The sequence below is a fragment of the Echeneis naucrates genome, chromosome 3, assembly GCF_900963305.1.
Source record: "Echeneis naucrates chromosome 3, fEcheNa1.1, whole genome shotgun sequence".
Classification (NCBI taxonomy): domain Eukaryota; kingdom Metazoa; phylum Chordata; class Actinopteri; order Carangiformes; family Echeneidae; genus Echeneis; species Echeneis naucrates.
The window spans coordinates 19,780,627-19,799,423 of NC_042513.1; the positions used below are offsets into that span (position 1 = coordinate 19,780,627).

Genomic DNA, 18,797 nt, shown 5'->3' on the forward strand with positions numbered 1-18,797 from the left:
CAGTCTCACTTTTCTAAGGCTGTGATGCTGATCAGACTCGGGGCAGAGAGGGAACCCCTCACCGATCTGCGGACGGGACACTGGACCACGGCTGGGCCGCTCAGTGGCAGGCGGACGGTGCAGCAGCTTGGGAAAGACTTTTAATATGTCAAATTTTTAGAGCCATTCAACTGCAACTTTGAGCACGTCGCGGTCCGATCGCCTCAGATGTCTGAATGGGATCCATCACCGGACCGCTCGGACTGTATAACATTAATTTATTCAAGCAACCGTAAAATCTCGCGTTGCTACCATTCAGACATCTTGCATTTTAATAAGTCTAGTCTTGTAGATCCCCCCCCCCCCCTCCTTAATCATGCATCCTATGCACACGTGTATTTAAACGTTTAAACAGTCTCTCTCTGTATATCTCTTTTTTTTTCCCAGTTTTTAATCCAGATTATTTTGAACGCTGCTCTAACGGATGTGAGGCGGTCGGACCGAGCCTCGCGTGCCAATCCCGCGGAGTGCAGACGGTCTCTCACGGCGCTGTGTAGCCGTATTGTGCGTCATTTCCATCTCTGCCCTCCCGTTATTTTTCCCCCCGTTGAGGCAACATGGCAACTCCCGCCGCGGTCAACCCGTCCGGTAAGTCGGTACCCAAATCCCCCCGAACGGCCTCGGTACCTGTAGTGATGGTTATGTGTGTGTGTGTGTGTGTGTGGAGGATAGGTGGGGGGCAGAAAAAGAAGCAGGGGGTTTGGTTGTGTGTGTGTGTGTGTGTTGTGTTGTGTTGTGTTGTGTTTTTTTTTTTTTTTTTTTTGGACCGTTGCTGACGGAGGGCTGAAGCGGTCGGCAGGCCGCCGGAGCCTGGCTCTAGCATCCATCCCCCTTCCCCCCACCGAGCCGCCGCTGACAACACAGCTATTCTTCCCAGCTCATGTCGCAGCACTTCTGTGTCCGGATGTCAAAAGGCTCGCTTGTTGTGTGATTTCTCCACATTTCTGCCGCTTCGTGGTCGTGCTTTTGTCGTCCCCCCTCCACCTCCACTTCTTCGCAGTAAGGCTATGCTAATGTGTTCATTTGGCCGACCCCTCTGCTTTCATACAAAAGGTTACTTTGCACGTCGTCGCTCCGCCGCATCGCCCTTCATATGATGTGTGTAACATCGGGGACATTTTCACGTCGGTTGTCATGAAGAGGACCAACCAGGCTGGCAGCGTTGCTCGTGTTTGTGTGTCCGTCTTCATCGCCTGTTGATCCCTGACCGCATAGACGTGTTTTTGTTTTGTTCGTTCGTTTGTTTGTTTGTTTGTTTGTTTTTTTTTTACGCCCGGTGTGTCCGCGTTCATCCACACAGCTAAATGCCAAAAGCATACTTAAAGTCCACCCATGTAATGTGCTGTTTTCTGCCGGCTTTTCTTCAGGTAGGCAGCGTAACGATTGGAACAAACATTTTCTGAAGTCCTTTTTCAATCCGGCATCCAGAGACTGTGACACCGACGAACAGCTATCTGAATAACATCTGAACTTTCTCTGGTTGCTGACATTTATCCTTCACTGTTATCAAAGTTTAGATAGAGTTGGCCTCGGTGGTTAATGTGTTGTTGTTGTTGTCGTCAGTGTGTTAAAGAAAATCACAGGAGAAGCTTTAAGGGCTGTGTAAAGAAAGAAGGTGTAAAATTGTTAGATGTTTAAATGAAGTTTGGTGTTGTGTTGAAGTTGATGGTGGTCCTGATGGCGACTGAGTGCTCATTCAGTCCACTGGACCAAGATCTCTGAGGAAAACCATAAATCTCACTTTAATTTGAATCAGATGGTGTCAGACGGTGTAAAAACACCACAATTACATTTAACGAATACTCTGAATTACAGATGAAATGCACTGTATATGTCTTTCTGTGAACATCTTTTAAAGTTGATATTATTCAACATTATTAACTGGCATTGTGCGCTAATATAGTCAGGACTTAATGGGGATTTTGGGTTAAAGAAACTGAGACCCAGAGGATCAGTCCGCATTGGGAAGGAGTGTCATATAATTATTCTAGCGCAGAGGACTCAGTCTCTGAGTTTCAGAGACCTCTATATGAAAACAGGTCAGCCGTACTCTACCGCACGCACAGTGTCACTTCATTGGCAATGTAAATGAAAATCGAATATAAATAAAGAATTCACTAGTTATTAGCACCTTGTCTCGCATACAGATTGTTGAGATGAGGTGTTGTCAGAATGAACAATGAACAGATGAAGAAATAACCCTGTCAGATAACAGAAGGGCACAGTTAGAAGACAATAGGTGTGCCTGCCTCCTCCTCTTGTTTAAAGATAAGGCTGTCTGTCAGTTATTTTCGAGGAGATGAAAGGCAACATCAGACCTCCTAGGCCATGGCAACCTATTGCTTTAATTACTATCCCCTGCATGCTATGCTTGTTGTGATGTAGTGACCTACTCAGATGCCCAGTGGAAGTGTGCAGCGAGAGCTACGTGCAGCTCCTATATTCAGTGATGACACCTCATTAGAATTAACTCATGCCTAATGCTGCTGCTGCTGCTGTAGCCAGGAGAGGACAAAGTTAGCCTGATCCGTGGTCAGCTTTGCTGTTTCCCCTGGGATGTTAATACGGTCAGGTTTGTTGGCCTCGGACCAGATACTCAGGATTGTGGGAACACTGTGTCATTGAAGGATTATCTCAAGCTGGTAGTCATCTAGATCCAATTTGTTTAAGAGCATGTGAAACATGACAAGAGAAATGATCTAATGAAGGTTGCGTGTTTAGGGCAGGAATGGGTGGTTTCAGGTTCATAAAGCAGATAAAACCCCAGTATGTAGAGAGAGAAATAAGGTATGGAAAGTACTGAGAAAAAATGCTCTTAGTCTTTTTTGATATCCGATCAGACTCTTCCCAAATTCAAAATATAAAGATGTCTGTTGTGCCAAAACATTTTTTTTTCCTTTTATCAGTTTGTTGGTCAACAGAACACAAATAAGGGAAATATATTGATCATTGAAGGAGTTCTGGGAGCATTTAATTTCTGACAACTTTCAGCAATTTTGTTATCGCAACAGAAATAATCAATACTTATAGTAACGAAAATCATAATGAGCACAAGGAAAATCAGCAGTTCAGTTCTTAGTTGGTTTTTAAGTTTTTTTAATTTAATATTGTCTTGGCTTTTAGCAAAGTGTGGATCTTTCAATTTGACATGGCTGATAATATCTGGTATACTATGTATAAAATTGTTAAGGATTACCAATTGGGGTGAATATCAATAAAAATTGAAAATTGCAAAAGGCTGCAGGGGTAGAAAATACTTAATGCATCAAGTTGAACCCAGAGGAAAAGTATGGCTTTCCTCCTTTTAAGTCAATAATACTAAGCAAGTGAGTGAGTGAGTGAGTCGTCTGTGCTCCCGATCAGAAGTTGGACTAACCTACTGTGGATGCTCCAGTTGGGAGGTGCCTGCCTGTATTCATGTCATCAAACAACAAGACAGGTTGATCTGGAGATTGAGAAAGCTCAGCATTGAAGCCTTCAGGTATAATATCTGTAGCATACTTATTATTCAGCCATGTAAAGTGGATGAGTATTAGTGATTTTATAAAGTCAAGGAGGGGAAAGTCAAGTAAAGGGAGCAAGATTTTCCTGTGCAGTGGAACTTTTACTGACAGCAGGCCCAGCAGTGTCCTCATGGAGCCATGTCTCAGTGAAGCAGTTCAGATTAGAAAATCCTCCTCATGTATGAGACACTGCAATCTGGTCAACTTTATTCTCAACTCAGGCATCTGACATTTCAATAACTGGAAATCACATCACAGGGCAATACAACAACCCTCCACCAGCAGTTCAGAGAGTACAAAATCAAATCGCAATGGCAGTATCTGTCCGAAAAACAGCAATCAGATATTTTCTCCACCTGGCCCTAATTACCAACAATGACTATTAATGTTATATCTATATAAATTATATGAATGTATTCTATATGTTTGTGGGCTATAATAAATGTACCTCCAGTGTTTTATTTTGACTGTTGATATTCATAAGAAATATATATTTGACATTTTAAGAGCCAAAATCGTTCTCTGTGTAGTGTTACGCATAAATCAGGAGCAAGGCTCTGAGGACAGAGTAAGATCTGTGAAGACTGGAGGGTGGGGTCGGGGGCAGTTATTGCCTTGTGACATCACAAAGGTCCAGTACTACACTTTTGAATACAGACTGTCAGAATTTCTCTTTGGACTGAGACCTTTAAAACTTTCATAGGATTAATTTAGGACCTAGACCTGCTGTATAATCAGAGGCCATATGGAAGTCTACCATACCTACTGTATAGACCTTTAACTTTTTTCTTGTTTGTATCACAACATACCAGATGTGTGTTAATTTTATGTAAATATAAACATGTAAGATGGTGTTCCAGGGCATTGAGCTGTGTGTCTTTGTTACACTTCACGTTAGACAAAACGAAAGCGTGAATTAAATAATTTTCTTTGAATGATTTATTTGGATTTCATCAAGCCATGCCTATGGAGTCACAGATTTAAAAACAGGACTACAGCATTTTAATAAAGGTCTAAATAGACAGTTTATTTGGTACACTTTGTTGATATCCTCTGGATTGTGAGTTCAGTTATATTAGTTTTATATTAAGTTGGTTACCTGTCATAAAGAAACTAATTATAAGATACGATTGGAGTGTTAATATTCCTTTTTGAATGATAAACATCCTGAGGCTGTTTGATAGACCTGCTATTTGGCGAAAAGACATCTGGAGGGAAGAAAGAAAGAATGACAGATAAGAGAAAGAATAGACACAACCTTGTGTAAAGGAGAGCAGTGATTGAAAAGGAGAAAGTATGCAACATTCTCCCTGGTCTCCCAACAGGCTTATTAATGCATTTGACCTCAGGGCTTTTGAGCTTTTGGCTCTCAGAATAATGTATGCTGCTGAGTTAATACCAGGCTTATGATCAACTGTAGCTGTGTGTTTCCAAGACACTGCACAGAAGACAGCCAAGAACACTTTCTATGCATTTAGAGAAAAAGAGGATTTTGGGTTTAAGTTAAGTTGAGGCTTGTTTAGAAGGTTATGATCAAATAATGAGATGTTTGACTGACTTTATGAGTTAATCATTAAGTGAGAACATGACGCAATGTGAGGTAATACTGTGGTATGGTGGTTAATTGCTGTGTGTGTTGAATGAATTCATTCATTTACCTGTGCCGCGCTGGAAACAACCATTCAGAGTAGTGTAAACCAAGGGTCTTACAAGACTGAAAAATATGTTTTCGAATTGATTTTGAATCTGTAGAAATAGATTCACTGGACCAATTCACGCAATCAATCACACAATGTGTTTTTATTCAGATCAGCATCATTTTTAACATATATTTGACACCCAATCAAAGGGTTACAGTTAGCGTCTAGTTCTTCTTCTTTTTTTTTTTTTTTAATGGGCCCACTGGTGAAGCTGGACTTCAACAGTGGGGCCATGACAGTAACTGTGAATGTCAGTGACAGAGACCAAGTTTCACCACTCATTTGCCTGCGAAGTTTACCTGTTGTCTCTTGCTCTTTCACACTGAGTTGGTGCAAAAACTTTGTGTTACATCATCAGGGGATGTTTCCAGGCAGTGTTGCCAACCTGAGCACCTTTATCATTTGATTTACTGAGCCCTGTGACATATCTTATGGCTCTTTGGACAAACTTAAGCTGCTTTTCTTAAATGAGTGTCACTACTATTGTCCTGTCAGTGTGGGGTTTAATTTTCCCACTGGAGGCACACCTCTATATGCCTATCACTCAATGTACATATTTGACTCTGTTTGTGCCTTCTCTGCCAGACTCTGACTACTCTTAGTGTCAGATGAAGCTTTCTCTTCATCAAATGATGCTAGTTTAGAGCCATGTGTTCCTCATACCAACTTCATGAATGAATGATAGAATAGTGCTTCTTAGAAGGCCCACACTGCCGTGTGTGTTTCTGTGGGAGCAAAGAATGCATACTATATCAAATATTAACTAAGTTACTTGGTGCACTGGAGCGTACTCAAGGGTTTGTTTGGCCTATCCATTGCATATGGCTGAATGAGTGAGTGAGTGAGTGTGTGAGTGAATGGAGTGGACAGATGTAGGGGAAAACAGCAAGGCAAACAGAATGGATTTCTGGAAAAGTGAAGATAAAAATAATGCAGTGGCAGTAGGAAAAAGATAGAAGTATCCCAGGAAGAAGGAGCCTGAATTGTCATGCAGTGTGAGTCCTCTCACCCTTAATGACACCCAGCATAGTGGCTTTAGATTAAATGGAAGAGTGAGCAGATACTTTTTACAATATCATTACTGAATAAAAGCTGGTAGCAGGACCTGTGCAAGAAAATGTGTATGTTTCTAAAATATCATCAGATGTAGTTTGGCACCAACGCTGCTGATTCCAATATAGCCTCTGGCTTTACTATGAACTTATGATGGAAAAATAAATTCACTTAAATATCTATTTTATATTCTATTTTTTAACCACAGCGCTTATTCCAGAATTGATTGTTTATTTGTTACAGCGCTTGCAGATTTGCCTGAGAGCACTGCTGTGATGGGATGCTATTAAAACCTTTGTTAAAACAACAATTCGAACAGGTAACTGTTTGCGGACCATTTGTACCCAGCAGCTATGCCAACAGTGTGGGAGACATGCTTGGTACTTCTGAATAAAAGCATCCATGCTTCTGTTTGAGTAAATTCTTTATATAAACTTAGCAGAAAAAGTAAGGAAATTTGTGTTTGCTAGATTATTTCTTTGTTGTAACAATGATTATTGGCAATAAATCTTATACCGTTGGAAAGTCTGTTTATTTCTCTTTTAAATGGGGCCACATTTGTAAGGAAGATGCATTTGTGGGAAGAGCAGCAGAGCTGAGTATATGGGTTGTGCCCATGAAACATTTGCCAAAACTTTTCTGTCAATGCCAAACAGATTATTCTGCCATTTACTTTTGTTTGATTTTTGGTGGTTTGGATCATTCATATTTGTAGAAACATATATTGCCAATTTACCAACTTGTTCATATAACAAACAGGAGCCTCAGAAGCATTTTTTCCTTAGTTTTTGTGCTGATATTCTCTTCGGCCAACCTGGTGAAACTGACTGTTAACTGACTGTTAAAATGACTTACTTTCTAACTCTCATGGTGTGCCACTGGATGAGGATTTCTGTGGTTACTGCCGAGACTTTTGTCGTTTATGAAAACAGCAGGAGAGTGGCAAAGTAGAAGGAAAGTCCATTACATTAATGACCAACTGAAAAGCAAAAAGATTAATATTTGGCTCTGGAAATCCTAATAAACCAATTTCAAATTGCATGTCTGGCCTCTTTTACCACAATTTCATTGTCCTTCGGGTGTCAACTTTTTTTTTACATTGTTAAATTAGCCTTGAATTATCAAGTTTGTTTTATTGTGCTTGTGCTTTGGCATCTATGTGGTTAGGCAGGGGTTTTATATATTTAATGCGACAAATGTTTCATGGATATCGCTGCTAATCCTATGCTGGTTTGCTTTTACTGTTATACCCTGCAGAAATGGGCAGTGAGTTGCCAGGCACAGTGGGGATGCCAGGAGCTGTTGGGGCTGGCCAGGTGAGGATGGGAGGAGCTGTGCCAGGGCGCGGGGGCAAGAGGAGATCAGGAGGGTAAGTTGTCACTGCTGAACATCTGACCATACAATGAGTGTGTCTCTGTTGTTTGCTTGTTTGTTTGTTTCTCGCTGCTCTAACGACGTAAAGTTCTCCATTGTGGGACAATAAAGGAAAATCTAATCTAACGTCCAAAAGCTTTTTATAGTTTGGTCTAAAACTAATGCAGCTTTGTTTTGCAAGTTACGTTAAGTTATTCAGTTTTTCCTCCAACCTTTCTACAACCTTGTTGTAGGGAACAATTATTTAATCCCTATACTCCATACTTTTTTGGACTTGACCACAAAGAAGAAGCGATGATGGTGGACCTTTTCTTGTGCAAGCAGCATCTCTTAAATCAACGTGACATAAATCTTTTTTTTTTTTTTCAGGCAGCTAAAACTAACACAGATATACATATTCTGGAAGGGCAACATGATAATTGCATCCTGCGTCCCTACGTCTGACCTGCCTCTGGTAGGGGTGGGGAATATGGCAGTGTTCTTTCATTCAGTAATCACAGACTTGCCCCATAGGAACCGAGTGGCAACACTCCATGGCATCACCTACTTGTTTATTTTTGAAGCTTTCACAGAGGGACAACCTCTTTTTTTTGTCCTCACTTCATGCTTTCAGTCCTCACACTGGACAGCAGGGAGTTATGACTGCTGCCAGTCATAGATTTTGCTTGTGTCTGTCCAACTCTGTTAACATTCAGATGCATCTTGTTCTATCTTACATGTCTTTTAGTCTCCTAATCAGTCAGCCCACTGTTCAATTAATGTGTGGCATGTAAGTGCACATGTTGACAGAAAACTGGTGGCAAGAAACTTCTATTTGGCTTGATTGTGTTTTACAATGGAAGGTTTAAGATTTTGCAGAAATAAGCAGATACAAAAAGCTTCAATCACTTCAAATCCATTTGCCAGTTTTTGGCCATCATGGGATTTAGCCACTGTATTAATGGAATATAAAATAATGTGGAGTCATTTTTATAATATTATATTGTTTTTGGGCAGCATGGTGGCATAGTGGTTAGCGCTGTCGCCCCACAATAAGAAGGTTGCAGGTCCGGTTCGCGGCCTTTCTGTGCGGAGTTTGCATGTTCTCCCTGTGTCTGCGTGGGTTTCCTCCGGGTACTCTGTTTTCCTCCCACTGTCCAAAGACATGCATGTCTAGGTTAACTGGTTACTCTTGACTGTTGGTGTGAATGCAAGCATGAGTGGTTGTTTGTCTTTGTGTGTTGGCCCTGTGATGGATTGGTGACCTGTCCAGGGTGTCCCCGCCCCTCACCCAATGTGAGGATTTTTTCCAGAAATGGAAAAAGTAGTAGAAGATGGATGGATGTATTGTTTTCTACCACTGAGCAAAAAGGGGAGCAAATTACTAAATTTTTTTGTCATGAGTTCAGTGATGATTTCATCAGTGGAAAAACAATATAAAAGAAGAGATCCAACCATTTGTCATCTATTTCGGATATAAAGCTCAGGAAACAATTTAAAAGGAGAGTAATGAGGATTCTTAAAATTTATGCCCGGTTGGAATTCTGTATTTCTGTGTTAATAGTAATGAGAGAATTAAGTGGAAAAACAGGGGGCAATTTGTCTGTGTGAGATGGGTGACGCTGGTGCCCCACAATCAGGAGGTTCTGGGTTCAGTTCTCAGGCATGGGGCCTTTCTGTGTAGAGTTTGCATGTTCTTCCTTTTCCTGCGTAGGTTTCCGGGTACTCCGGTTTCCTCCCAGCGTCCAAAGACATCATGTTTGGTTTAACTGGGGACTCTAAATTGTCCGTAGGTCTGAGTGTGAGTGGTTGTTGGTCTCTGTCTGTCTCCGTTTGTTGGCCCTGTGATGGACCTGTGGCCTGTCCAGGGTGACCCTGCCCTCACCCAGAGCGAGCTGGGATTGGCTCCAGCACCCCGTGACCCAGAAACGGATAAAGCAGTTGAAGATGAATTAATGAATGAAAGATGGGTGATGTTACAGGAACTAAGTACCTTGTAAGTCAAGGCCTCAGCAATGCCTTTAACTGCTGCATACGCATTAGGCCTACATAAACATGAATAAATAATACAAACCTCTATGTAACCTCTATGTAAGTAGCAGGCAAATAAACATGGCAACGACAATGGGGACCACTCAGGTTCCTGCCACTGTTTCTTTACTTGTTCTTATGTGTCTTCATGAAAGGTCCTTCTATGGTTCTGGGGACACTTTAGTCATATACCATGTCAAAGCATCTTTGAGTATTGTCAAAAACTCTATAAAGCTCCCCAAAACGCAAATACTGCTGTCCTGGGAAAAAAAAAAAACAAAAACACTTGTCAGCTATCAGTCTAATAGAATTAGTAATTGTGTTTTCTGTGATTGTTTCTCAGAATGGACTTTGATGACGAAGATGGAGAGGGACCTAGCAAATTTTCAAGGTGAGAACAATGAAAGCAGATAGTGCTGTCTGACATGTCGCCGAATTAGTCCACAATGTTTACAAGATTGCTGTTCAGGGTATCCGCAGGTACAAAAAAAATCACAAAAGGAATATAATAAAATTGTTGGATCAAATTTTTTTTATTGCCCTCTGAATTTAAAAAAATTGGTACATGTACACGACTTAAAGCTGGGGCATCAGTCTTGGATTAGTTTCAGATCTCTCTCTGTGAACCCTGCTGATACCCTCTGTTGGTAACATTGACCTCATGACTTCTATTTTCTTTTATCTCCATCAGAAATATGTTTGTTTGTTTTTTTTTTTAAGAGAGACTCAAGTCTATCATTGTTACTACTTTTCAACTATCCTCTCACATTTAATTTATCTCAACTTGTTTTCGTTTCCCTCCCTCTCATATTTGAAAGTGTGTTTGAATGTGGGGTGTACAGTAAGTGCTTTGTTTCTGAGCTGACAAAATGGCAGTGGAGTTGTTTCTGGTGACATTTTGGAAGAAAAGGTACTCCCTGCTGAACACAGGTGGAACTGCACTCTTAATACTGGACAGCTTTATATTCATGTCAGATTACAGTGTACATACACTTTGTACATGTTACTCCCATAAAGTAGACCATTCACTGGTGTCCCCAGGAGCTTTAGTTCAACTACCATCGCAGTGTGTCACATACAATGACTCAATATTTAGGGGTTGTTTAGGGGAAGATCTGTGGTGTGTTTTTGTGATGTAACACCAATTATATGTGGACATATAATTATTCAAATTCTGATCTGATCATCTTTCTGTCCTGTCACAATTTTGGTGCCTAAATTTAAGCAGTCCAGGTGTAGCAACTTCATTTTTTAGCTGATTAGATTTGAGCGACTTTAGTTTCAGATTAATTTGAACTTTTCTATCTAAATTTGTGAAGGCTGAAAAACCATTTGAAATTAAGAAATAAGTAAAAAGATTTTAAAATCAAAATATTTCAATATGTAAATATAAAAGTTAAATATTCAGTAGGCCTCAAATGCTTATGAGTTTCAGATCCCTTCTGCCAGAAGGCTGTACCAAAACAGTACGACCACGGCATATGAACAGTTTGTTCGGATCAATAGATGTCCTTGAGTTTCCAAAGTGCTGTGACATACAAGTTACAGCAGAGGAGCAGTTTAATTTTTATGAACACATACACAGACACATGTGTGTGTGGAACAAAACACAGAAATATAAAAAATAATTATTTACAATAAAAATTATAACATAGTAAAAACAAATATGACACCAACATCACCTCATATTCTGCCTCACATCTAGACGGGCCAGAAGGCCCTCGTCTGATGATCCCAGCTGGCACACTAGCTTGTATGGGCTTACAAATCCTGTTTTGTAACTTGGTGTCAGGACTTGATACTTAAGAAGTGATCAATAAGAGAGACAGTGAAGGGAAGCAAGAACAGGACTAATGTGGTGATGCCTATTAAAACCAGTTGGGAGGTATTCGCTCACTTTACATTTGTAAAGCTGAGTTTTCGATTCAAGTTAACAGATGTCACTTAACGTCTACGGTTCTCAAAGAAGAGCAATTCTGAATGGAAGAAAAGCGCAGTTTTATATCATGCCGTCACCCAGGGTGGAACAGAGCACTTTTGTCATTGATACCAATGTGTTTTGTACAGTTTTGCCCATTTTATTACCATCAAGCTTTCAATCATCTACTTTCATGCATTGATGTGTAACAACCACTGCATGTGAAGAATGTGGTGGGTGAAGCTTCTCTCCTTTGTGTGTGTACATGGTTTTACATCCTCTGCCTTTTCTCTGCAGGTATGATGATGATCAGATTCCTGGGGATAAGGAGAGATACGCCAGGTAGGCCTAGCCAGCTGGGGCCACAGAGGATTTTCCATTGACTCAGGGACCAACAGGCTGTACAAACTGCACACTTCACACATGTTCTGATATGTGCAGAAACAAACATAAAGTGATTCACTAAACAATCGGGATAATATCCAGTTTATTGGCAGATTAGAAATGTTTTATTTGCCACTCAGTGTTAATTATCAATCTGAAAATGTGGCTCAAACTGTAGAAACCTAAGGTGAGGGAGTGGTGTAGTTAAAATGAGTTTGTATGTCAGTTGTAAATTGCTTGACATTGTATTTACAACTAATTACGCCAAAGACATGCAACTATTTCTGACTAATTATATGGTAGTCATTCAGGAATGTTCCACTTACTAAAACAGGAACACTGTGGCTTTTTGGGTCAGCTAAACTCACCTAATCATGATGTTTTGATGTACTAGAGCACAGGACAGGGAAATTCTGTGTTGACAGAAAAGGACAGATGTGAAACCTGCAGCTAAACCTGCTGCATCCTGCCTGGTGGAGCTGGTAAACTGTGTCATCTGGATTTTTCTCCTTCATCATAATGATATGCAAGGAGAAACACACTTTCTTTTAATTTATACATTTTCTGGCATGAAAATTTCACAAATGTGTATAAATGAGTACAATTTGGGTCTCTAAAAGCCATTTTTACATGTCTTTTTTCCACATTCACTGAAAGTAAACTCGGTGAGTAAAAAAAGGAGTTGTCATCAAAGACCTCTCTGGCTGATCTGCCTTGTTGTAAACATGTAATTTTCCCTCTGAGAAAAAAGTCTAACCTAGAAATTCATCGATATGTAAATGAGCAGCACCATTCAGCTGTGCAATATTTCCCATCTATTCAGTTTATTACAGATGTCAAATAATATACTGTCCAGAATGGTAAACTCATCCATGTGACAAATCAAAAGTTGCTGACCAGTGACACTGACAATACCTTTTGAATTAGCCATTAGTTTTGGTGAGATACTGATCAGATGCATCACCTATTCAGGCGAGGCTGGCTCAAGGTTTCTGGTCTGCACCCACTCCGGACATCTAACTACTCTGCTCTCTGTTGCAGAGAGAACCACAGTGAGATTGAGCGACGCCGACGCAACAAAATGACTCAGTACATCACTGAGCTTTCAGACATGGTCCCGACCTGCAGTGCCCTTGCCAGGAAACCAGATAAGCTTACCATACTGCGCATGGCTGTCTCCCATATGAAATCCATGAGGGGCACTGGCAACACGTCCACTGATGGGGCATATAAGCCTTCCTTCCTCACTGAACAGGTAATGTATTGTAATGTATGTATCAGAAACCTCGAGAAAAATATTTATTCTAAAGTTACATTATATTTTTTAGCACTAAGGAGAAAACATTTTTAGATAAAAAATAAACCCACTTCAACATCAACTGATCAACACAAAGTAGCTGTGAATGTGCCTTTTCTGTCATGGCCTGCTCCCCAGACAGCTTTATGTATAGCTTTATGTTTAGATATTGTTTCTTTTTCCTGTTTTATTTTGAAATGACTTACTTTGTGTTTACAGACAAACGTGTCTTTTTCTTTTGTAATCGTCTGCCCTGCCCAAATATGTTTCACCTGTGTTTTGTCATGTGTTTGGTCCTCCTGATCTTAGTGGGTTTGTGAGTCCTAGTGCTTCAGTCAGTCCTTTCTTGTCTATATTTTACTTTCCAAGTATTTCCCCACAGTTTTATGTTATTATCTTGGCTGTTCCAGACTGCTTTTCTTTAGCCAATAAATCCTGGAACAATACCAGCTCCACTCTGTTGTCTGCATTTAGGTCCAGAAGCCTTTATCATTGTTTTTCAAACCAAATATTCAGTGAATACATGCAAAATTGACAACCAAATGCTCAATATTGCGCATGTAGAGTCATTTCATGTTTCAGAATAAAAGTATGTACATATAAACACACTTTGAAACCTGCCACCATATGTGACTTAAAGCTTCTCTTGACCTGAGGATACAGCTCCACATTTTCTTTTTTCAGGTTCTGAGATTTAAGTCAACTTGAGGGGGGGAAAAAAAAAAAAAAAAAGATTTGGGGCCTTTGCACCTGTGTGGTGTTCACCTTGTATGGGTTCCCTCTGGGTACTCTGGCTTCCTCCCACAGTCCAAAAAAATATTGGTGAGCCTATTTGGTGACTCTATATTGCATGTAGGTGAGAAAAGAAGGTTCACTGCCCCTGTGAGAAACTTGTCAGTTGAAGGACTAGAAAAGCCTGTGCAGGGTCAGCGCCGCACTCGTCCAATGTCAGCTGGTATTGCAACCTTGTAAGAATAGGTGGTATAAAGGATGGAAATTGGATGAAACAATGGATCCTGAGTTAAGGTGCCATGTATCAGCTTTAGTTTGACTCTGGGAACAGCTTTTCATGTTTCATGAAAACTCTTTTAATTTCAGTGATTTCATTATAAATGCAGACTACGGGCCATGACTCTATGCAGCTCATGTATTGTTCTCCCCCATGTAGGAACTTAAGCATCTGATCCTGGAGGCAGCCGACGGATTCCTTTTTGTGGTTGCTGCAGAGACTGGTCGGGTGATCTATGTGTCGGACTCTGTAACGCCCGTCCTGAATCATCCCCAGTCAGAGTGGTTTGGCAGTACTCTCTATGAGCAGGTCCACCCTGACGATGTTGACAAGCTGAGGGAACAACTCAGCACTTCAGAAAACTCCATGACAGGTAGAGAGGTTTTCCTCCTTTCTGCTTCTGTTAGTAAGCCGTCTAAAGGGACTCCAGGACCATTTCAAATGGTCATTATTTAAAACAATGCAGTCATTTTCCATTTTATTGGACCTTAGCTGCTCTAATACTCTTTGTTAGGATGTTACTCAGTCTAAGAACATAATTGATAAAAGCGTCCTCAGTTGTATTTAGGGGTATTAGTGTAATATTAAGAAGCCTGGATGAAGACAATCTTAACGCCTTGTGGAGGGACATAAAATGACAGAATCAGCGATATATGCCAATCTGAAGGATTCAGTGATATCTGTCTTTGATATGTCTGCATTTTTTGTATCTTTCTTCTCCAGGGTATTGTGTGCAAGACTGAGTGCAAGTGTGACATTTAAGATGTGCATTTAGCAGACATACTCATTGTGGTCACTAGAGGGCAACACTGTTTTGTTAATCTCTACCTCTCCATATGGAGCTCTGGAGGCTCCACAGTACCTAAGCAGAGCCTGAGTTTGTATTTGTCTGTCAGTCGAGCTGTCTGACCCCAGAACCACTCTGAACCTCACTGAATACCCAGCAGGGCCGTGAAATCGACAAAACACAGAAATATCCATGTGGAGCTGTGACAGATGAAAGTGGAGTCAAGAGCATGCACCCATGCATGAACCCTTGATGTAGCCTTTGAAATCCCAGCAGTTCAGTTCAGTTCAGTTTCTTTCAGTAGAACCGGAGCAGTATGTTCTGGAGGCTCTTTCTGATTCTGCTTTCTGCTCCTGCTGTTCACTGTTTGTACATCGTTTTGTGCCCATAGTGCGACTGTTTTTCCAGAATCCTGGTGGGGAAGGACTGAACAAGATAAATGAGCAAGAAGTGGAACAACTTATTGTTTCCCACATACCAGTTGTTGATGTCAGTAATTAACTCTGGGAATAACAAGTGATTTAGTGGAATCTCTGAAGGCACTGATGATGAGGTGGTCTGTGCTTTTCTTGAGCCACTGGCTGAAATTTGTTTATTTTATTTATTAACTCAAATTGGCTCTGTCTTGGGGTTAAATTCCTATGAAGTACAGTTTTGAAGACATTATACATTTGGTTACTTAGTAACTCTGTAACTCTTTCACCAAGGTTAGGTGATTTTATAGCAGGTTTACCTTCATTAACTGGAGAACTGGAAGCAGAGCAAACTGCTAGTCTAACTGTGGCCTCAGATTAGGTCACATTGGACACGATATAAACGCCTTGACCTCAGAACTACTTCTGTGTTTAAAGGTTCTATATTTTACATTTTTTTTCAGTGTTTTATCTGAAGTGTTGGTATCCATTAGATGATATGTAGGAGGTTTTACAAAGTCAAATATTCCTCGGTTTAGTATGATAAATTCTCTCTCGGGTTTCCCTCTGGAGCTCTGGTAACAACAACTCAGTTAGCCAATCAGAAGGAAGACTCTTCTGTTTCTGAGTGATCGATTTTATTGTGAAGCAGATTTCAGTAAAGGTGAAGGCTGGTGATTTTCTGTTTCTATTTACTTTCAACAAATTGTCAAGAAAGAAGCAAAACAATTTATGTTTTGTGTATCTACAACGGTTTATCTTATTCTTCTGCATCATAGAGTCCAATGTTGTCAACAAACAGTTGCAATGGATATTTTTCTCTGCTGTGGCACAGGGATTTATTCATGTCAGCTCCTCAGATGAACAAGGCAGAGATCAATGTGCATGTGTCGCTGCATATTTTCGCCAGCAATCAATGTTTCTTCATTGCCTCTTCATTTATAGCATTCTGTATCATCTTTTGGGAATGTCCGGACTACCTGCTTATCAGTGTTTCTCACTCTTGATCCCACATAGGGTGTCAATATAAGAGAAATTTCTTCCTTTTGCCATTCTGAGCCATTTTCTCTCGTAATTTTCTCTTCTCAATACTTACGCTTGTATGTTTTTTGGACTGTATGAAGTCATCACGTTGATTCTCTAGAGAATCGTAGGTGATCTCTAAAACTGTTTCTAAATTAACTACAGTGCCAATACTACATGCAAAACAATGTTACCCAGCGTACTGCTAAAATCTGATGTGTAATTAATTCATTCTGTAAATTATGCTTTTGCTATTCCACCAACATTACCATCAACAGCTTGGAACCATTTAGCTATTTTGGCAACTTGCATAGAACCAAGGAAGTGATAGATGTAAAAACAAAACATATCGGCTGCTTTCCACTTGTTGAGACAGCTCCTGGTGTCCGGGTCTGGGTCTAGTTTAAATCTTGTAGCTTCAAAGTACTGCTCTGCTCTTGTTTGGTGTTCCAAGAGACAATATTTTATCACATTTAGAGCCAAACAAAGCACGCATCATTTTGGCATCAGAAAATCTGGGCTTTTCCAAAGCCTGGTAGAATGCTACCAGTGGGAGCTGACTTCAATATATTCCTCCACAGGTCATCAGGCACTTCTACCATATAAACAGATGACACATACTGAGTGAGTAACTGACTGAAGTTACACCATTGGTCAGCTGGCTGAGTTTGGAGTTTCCCATTGGCTGCTTTCCTGTCAAAATAAACCAAAACAAACTGTTTTGATGTCACTCTCAGATGTTTATAGGCCAAGTTGACTCTGTTGTTAGGTTTATAGACTTTTCTAGTCCTTCAACTGACAAATTTTTTTCTAAAAACAAGTTTATGTACACCTAATAGGGTTAATGCAATTTAAGATGTTTCCAGTACATATTATGAAATTAATGTTGTGTACAAAGTTTATAGCTGCTGCAAATTGTCAACTTTTAGCAGCACTTAACATGTTTTATAAGAGGGTTCACATCTGGATTTAAGTTGATTTGGCACTAATGTCTTCCACAGCACTTTGTGGAGAAAGTTGAATATTTAGAGCTAAAATGTGATATTTTGCAATGGCCATGCACTGTTCTTCGAGTCACTATGTTGCAGCCCTGCCTTTGTATTTAATAATCGATTAAACGCTTTATAGCTATTTATAAAATAATTAATAATACTGTCTTAATTAATAAATCAATGAAGACATAACTTGTCTCAAAACTCTCAAAACTAAGTAGCTGTGTGGTTTTCTGTAAATGATGGCCATTCTATTGGCTAGACTGTTTCTGCATTATATTTTAGGAACATGTAAATAAGAAAAACTCAGTAACTTTCAAGCAGTCATGGTTGTACACTGTAACTTGAGTGAAGGTGTAAAAACTTGTAAAAACAAATAGTTGATGAGATCAGGTCAGTTACTTGTTTATTATGAGTTCATCTTTGGCATATGTTCCTCATATTTGTGTGCACAGGAAGTTCCTTTCAGCTGTATATTTGTGGGATGCTGAAAATTCCTTTTACATCTGGAAAAGATCAGTCCTCTTTTACTGCTGATGGAGAGCGCATGTTATATTACCAAAGCAAAGATGCTCACCTTATTTTTATTCTCCGTTTTGCACGAGCTGGAACTCAGTAGAATCCCTAATTACGCACAAATGTAATTAGGATTACTGTGTAATCAAAGGACCAGGAGACTCAGTGATCATTGTAGCATGTGGAGGCAATCTTAGTGTCCCTTAATTTTTGATTGTAACAAATTGTTTGTCCTTTGTAAAGTGATTTTAATTGTCTTGTGTCGGAATGGAACTTTTCTATGGAAAAGTGAGTTTGATTATAATCACTGAATTGACATGAAGTTCCAGTTAACAAATTATGAAGTTTTTATGCACTCTGATGCTCACTGCAAGCTGGCTGAGAAGATTTTCTCTGGCAGCTTCAGAGATCAGCTGTTTCCTTGGGCCGCCACAGGAATTTTTCTTTTTATCTCTCTTTCATTGCCAGTAAATGTGAGGACATTAATGTGCAATTGCATAAAAAAAGGCACTGTGATGCTACTCACAGTCAAAACTGTACCTTTTGTTGTAGGTTCATCAAAACACTACTACTACTATATCTGAATAGCCTTGGACACACTGAACAACATCCAAATTTAAATAAACTCTCAGGAATAAAATCAGATATTTTGGAATTGAGCTTTAAAGTGGTTTATATTTGAGCTTCAGTAATTACAACCTGTCATTGTCCATAAAAAGTAAATTTTCATCTGTTTACTACAACATTTGTTTCAGATGTGGTCCCCACATCCCCGCAAG

The 18,797-nt window shown here is 40.0% G+C and overlaps 1 protein-coding gene across 4 annotated transcripts in view; it reads left to right on the forward strand.

Annotated features, from left to right (window-relative positions):
• The first annotated feature begins 420 nt into the window (after positions 1-420).
• The window catches only part of arnt2 (aryl-hydrocarbon receptor nuclear translocator 2), a 50,881-nt gene continuing 32,504 nt past the window's right edge, over positions 421-18,797 (forward strand). For 2 of the 4 annotated variants that reach the window (XM_029497500.1, XM_029497501.1), the window contains exons 1-6: positions 421-627; positions 7,553-7,664; positions 10,023-10,070; positions 11,895-11,939; positions 13,023-13,236; positions 14,447-14,660. In XM_029497500.1, the coding sequence (XP_029353360.1) occupies positions 597-627; positions 7,553-7,664; positions 10,023-10,070; positions 11,895-11,939; positions 13,023-13,236; positions 14,447-14,660 (664 nt within the window). In that variant the 5' untranslated portion in view covers positions 421-596. The remainder of the gene's footprint in view (positions 628-7,552; positions 7,665-10,022; positions 10,071-11,894; positions 11,940-13,022; positions 13,237-14,446; positions 14,661-18,797) is intronic. The other 2 variants (XM_029497503.1, XM_029497504.1) reach the window with 1 other exon arrangement.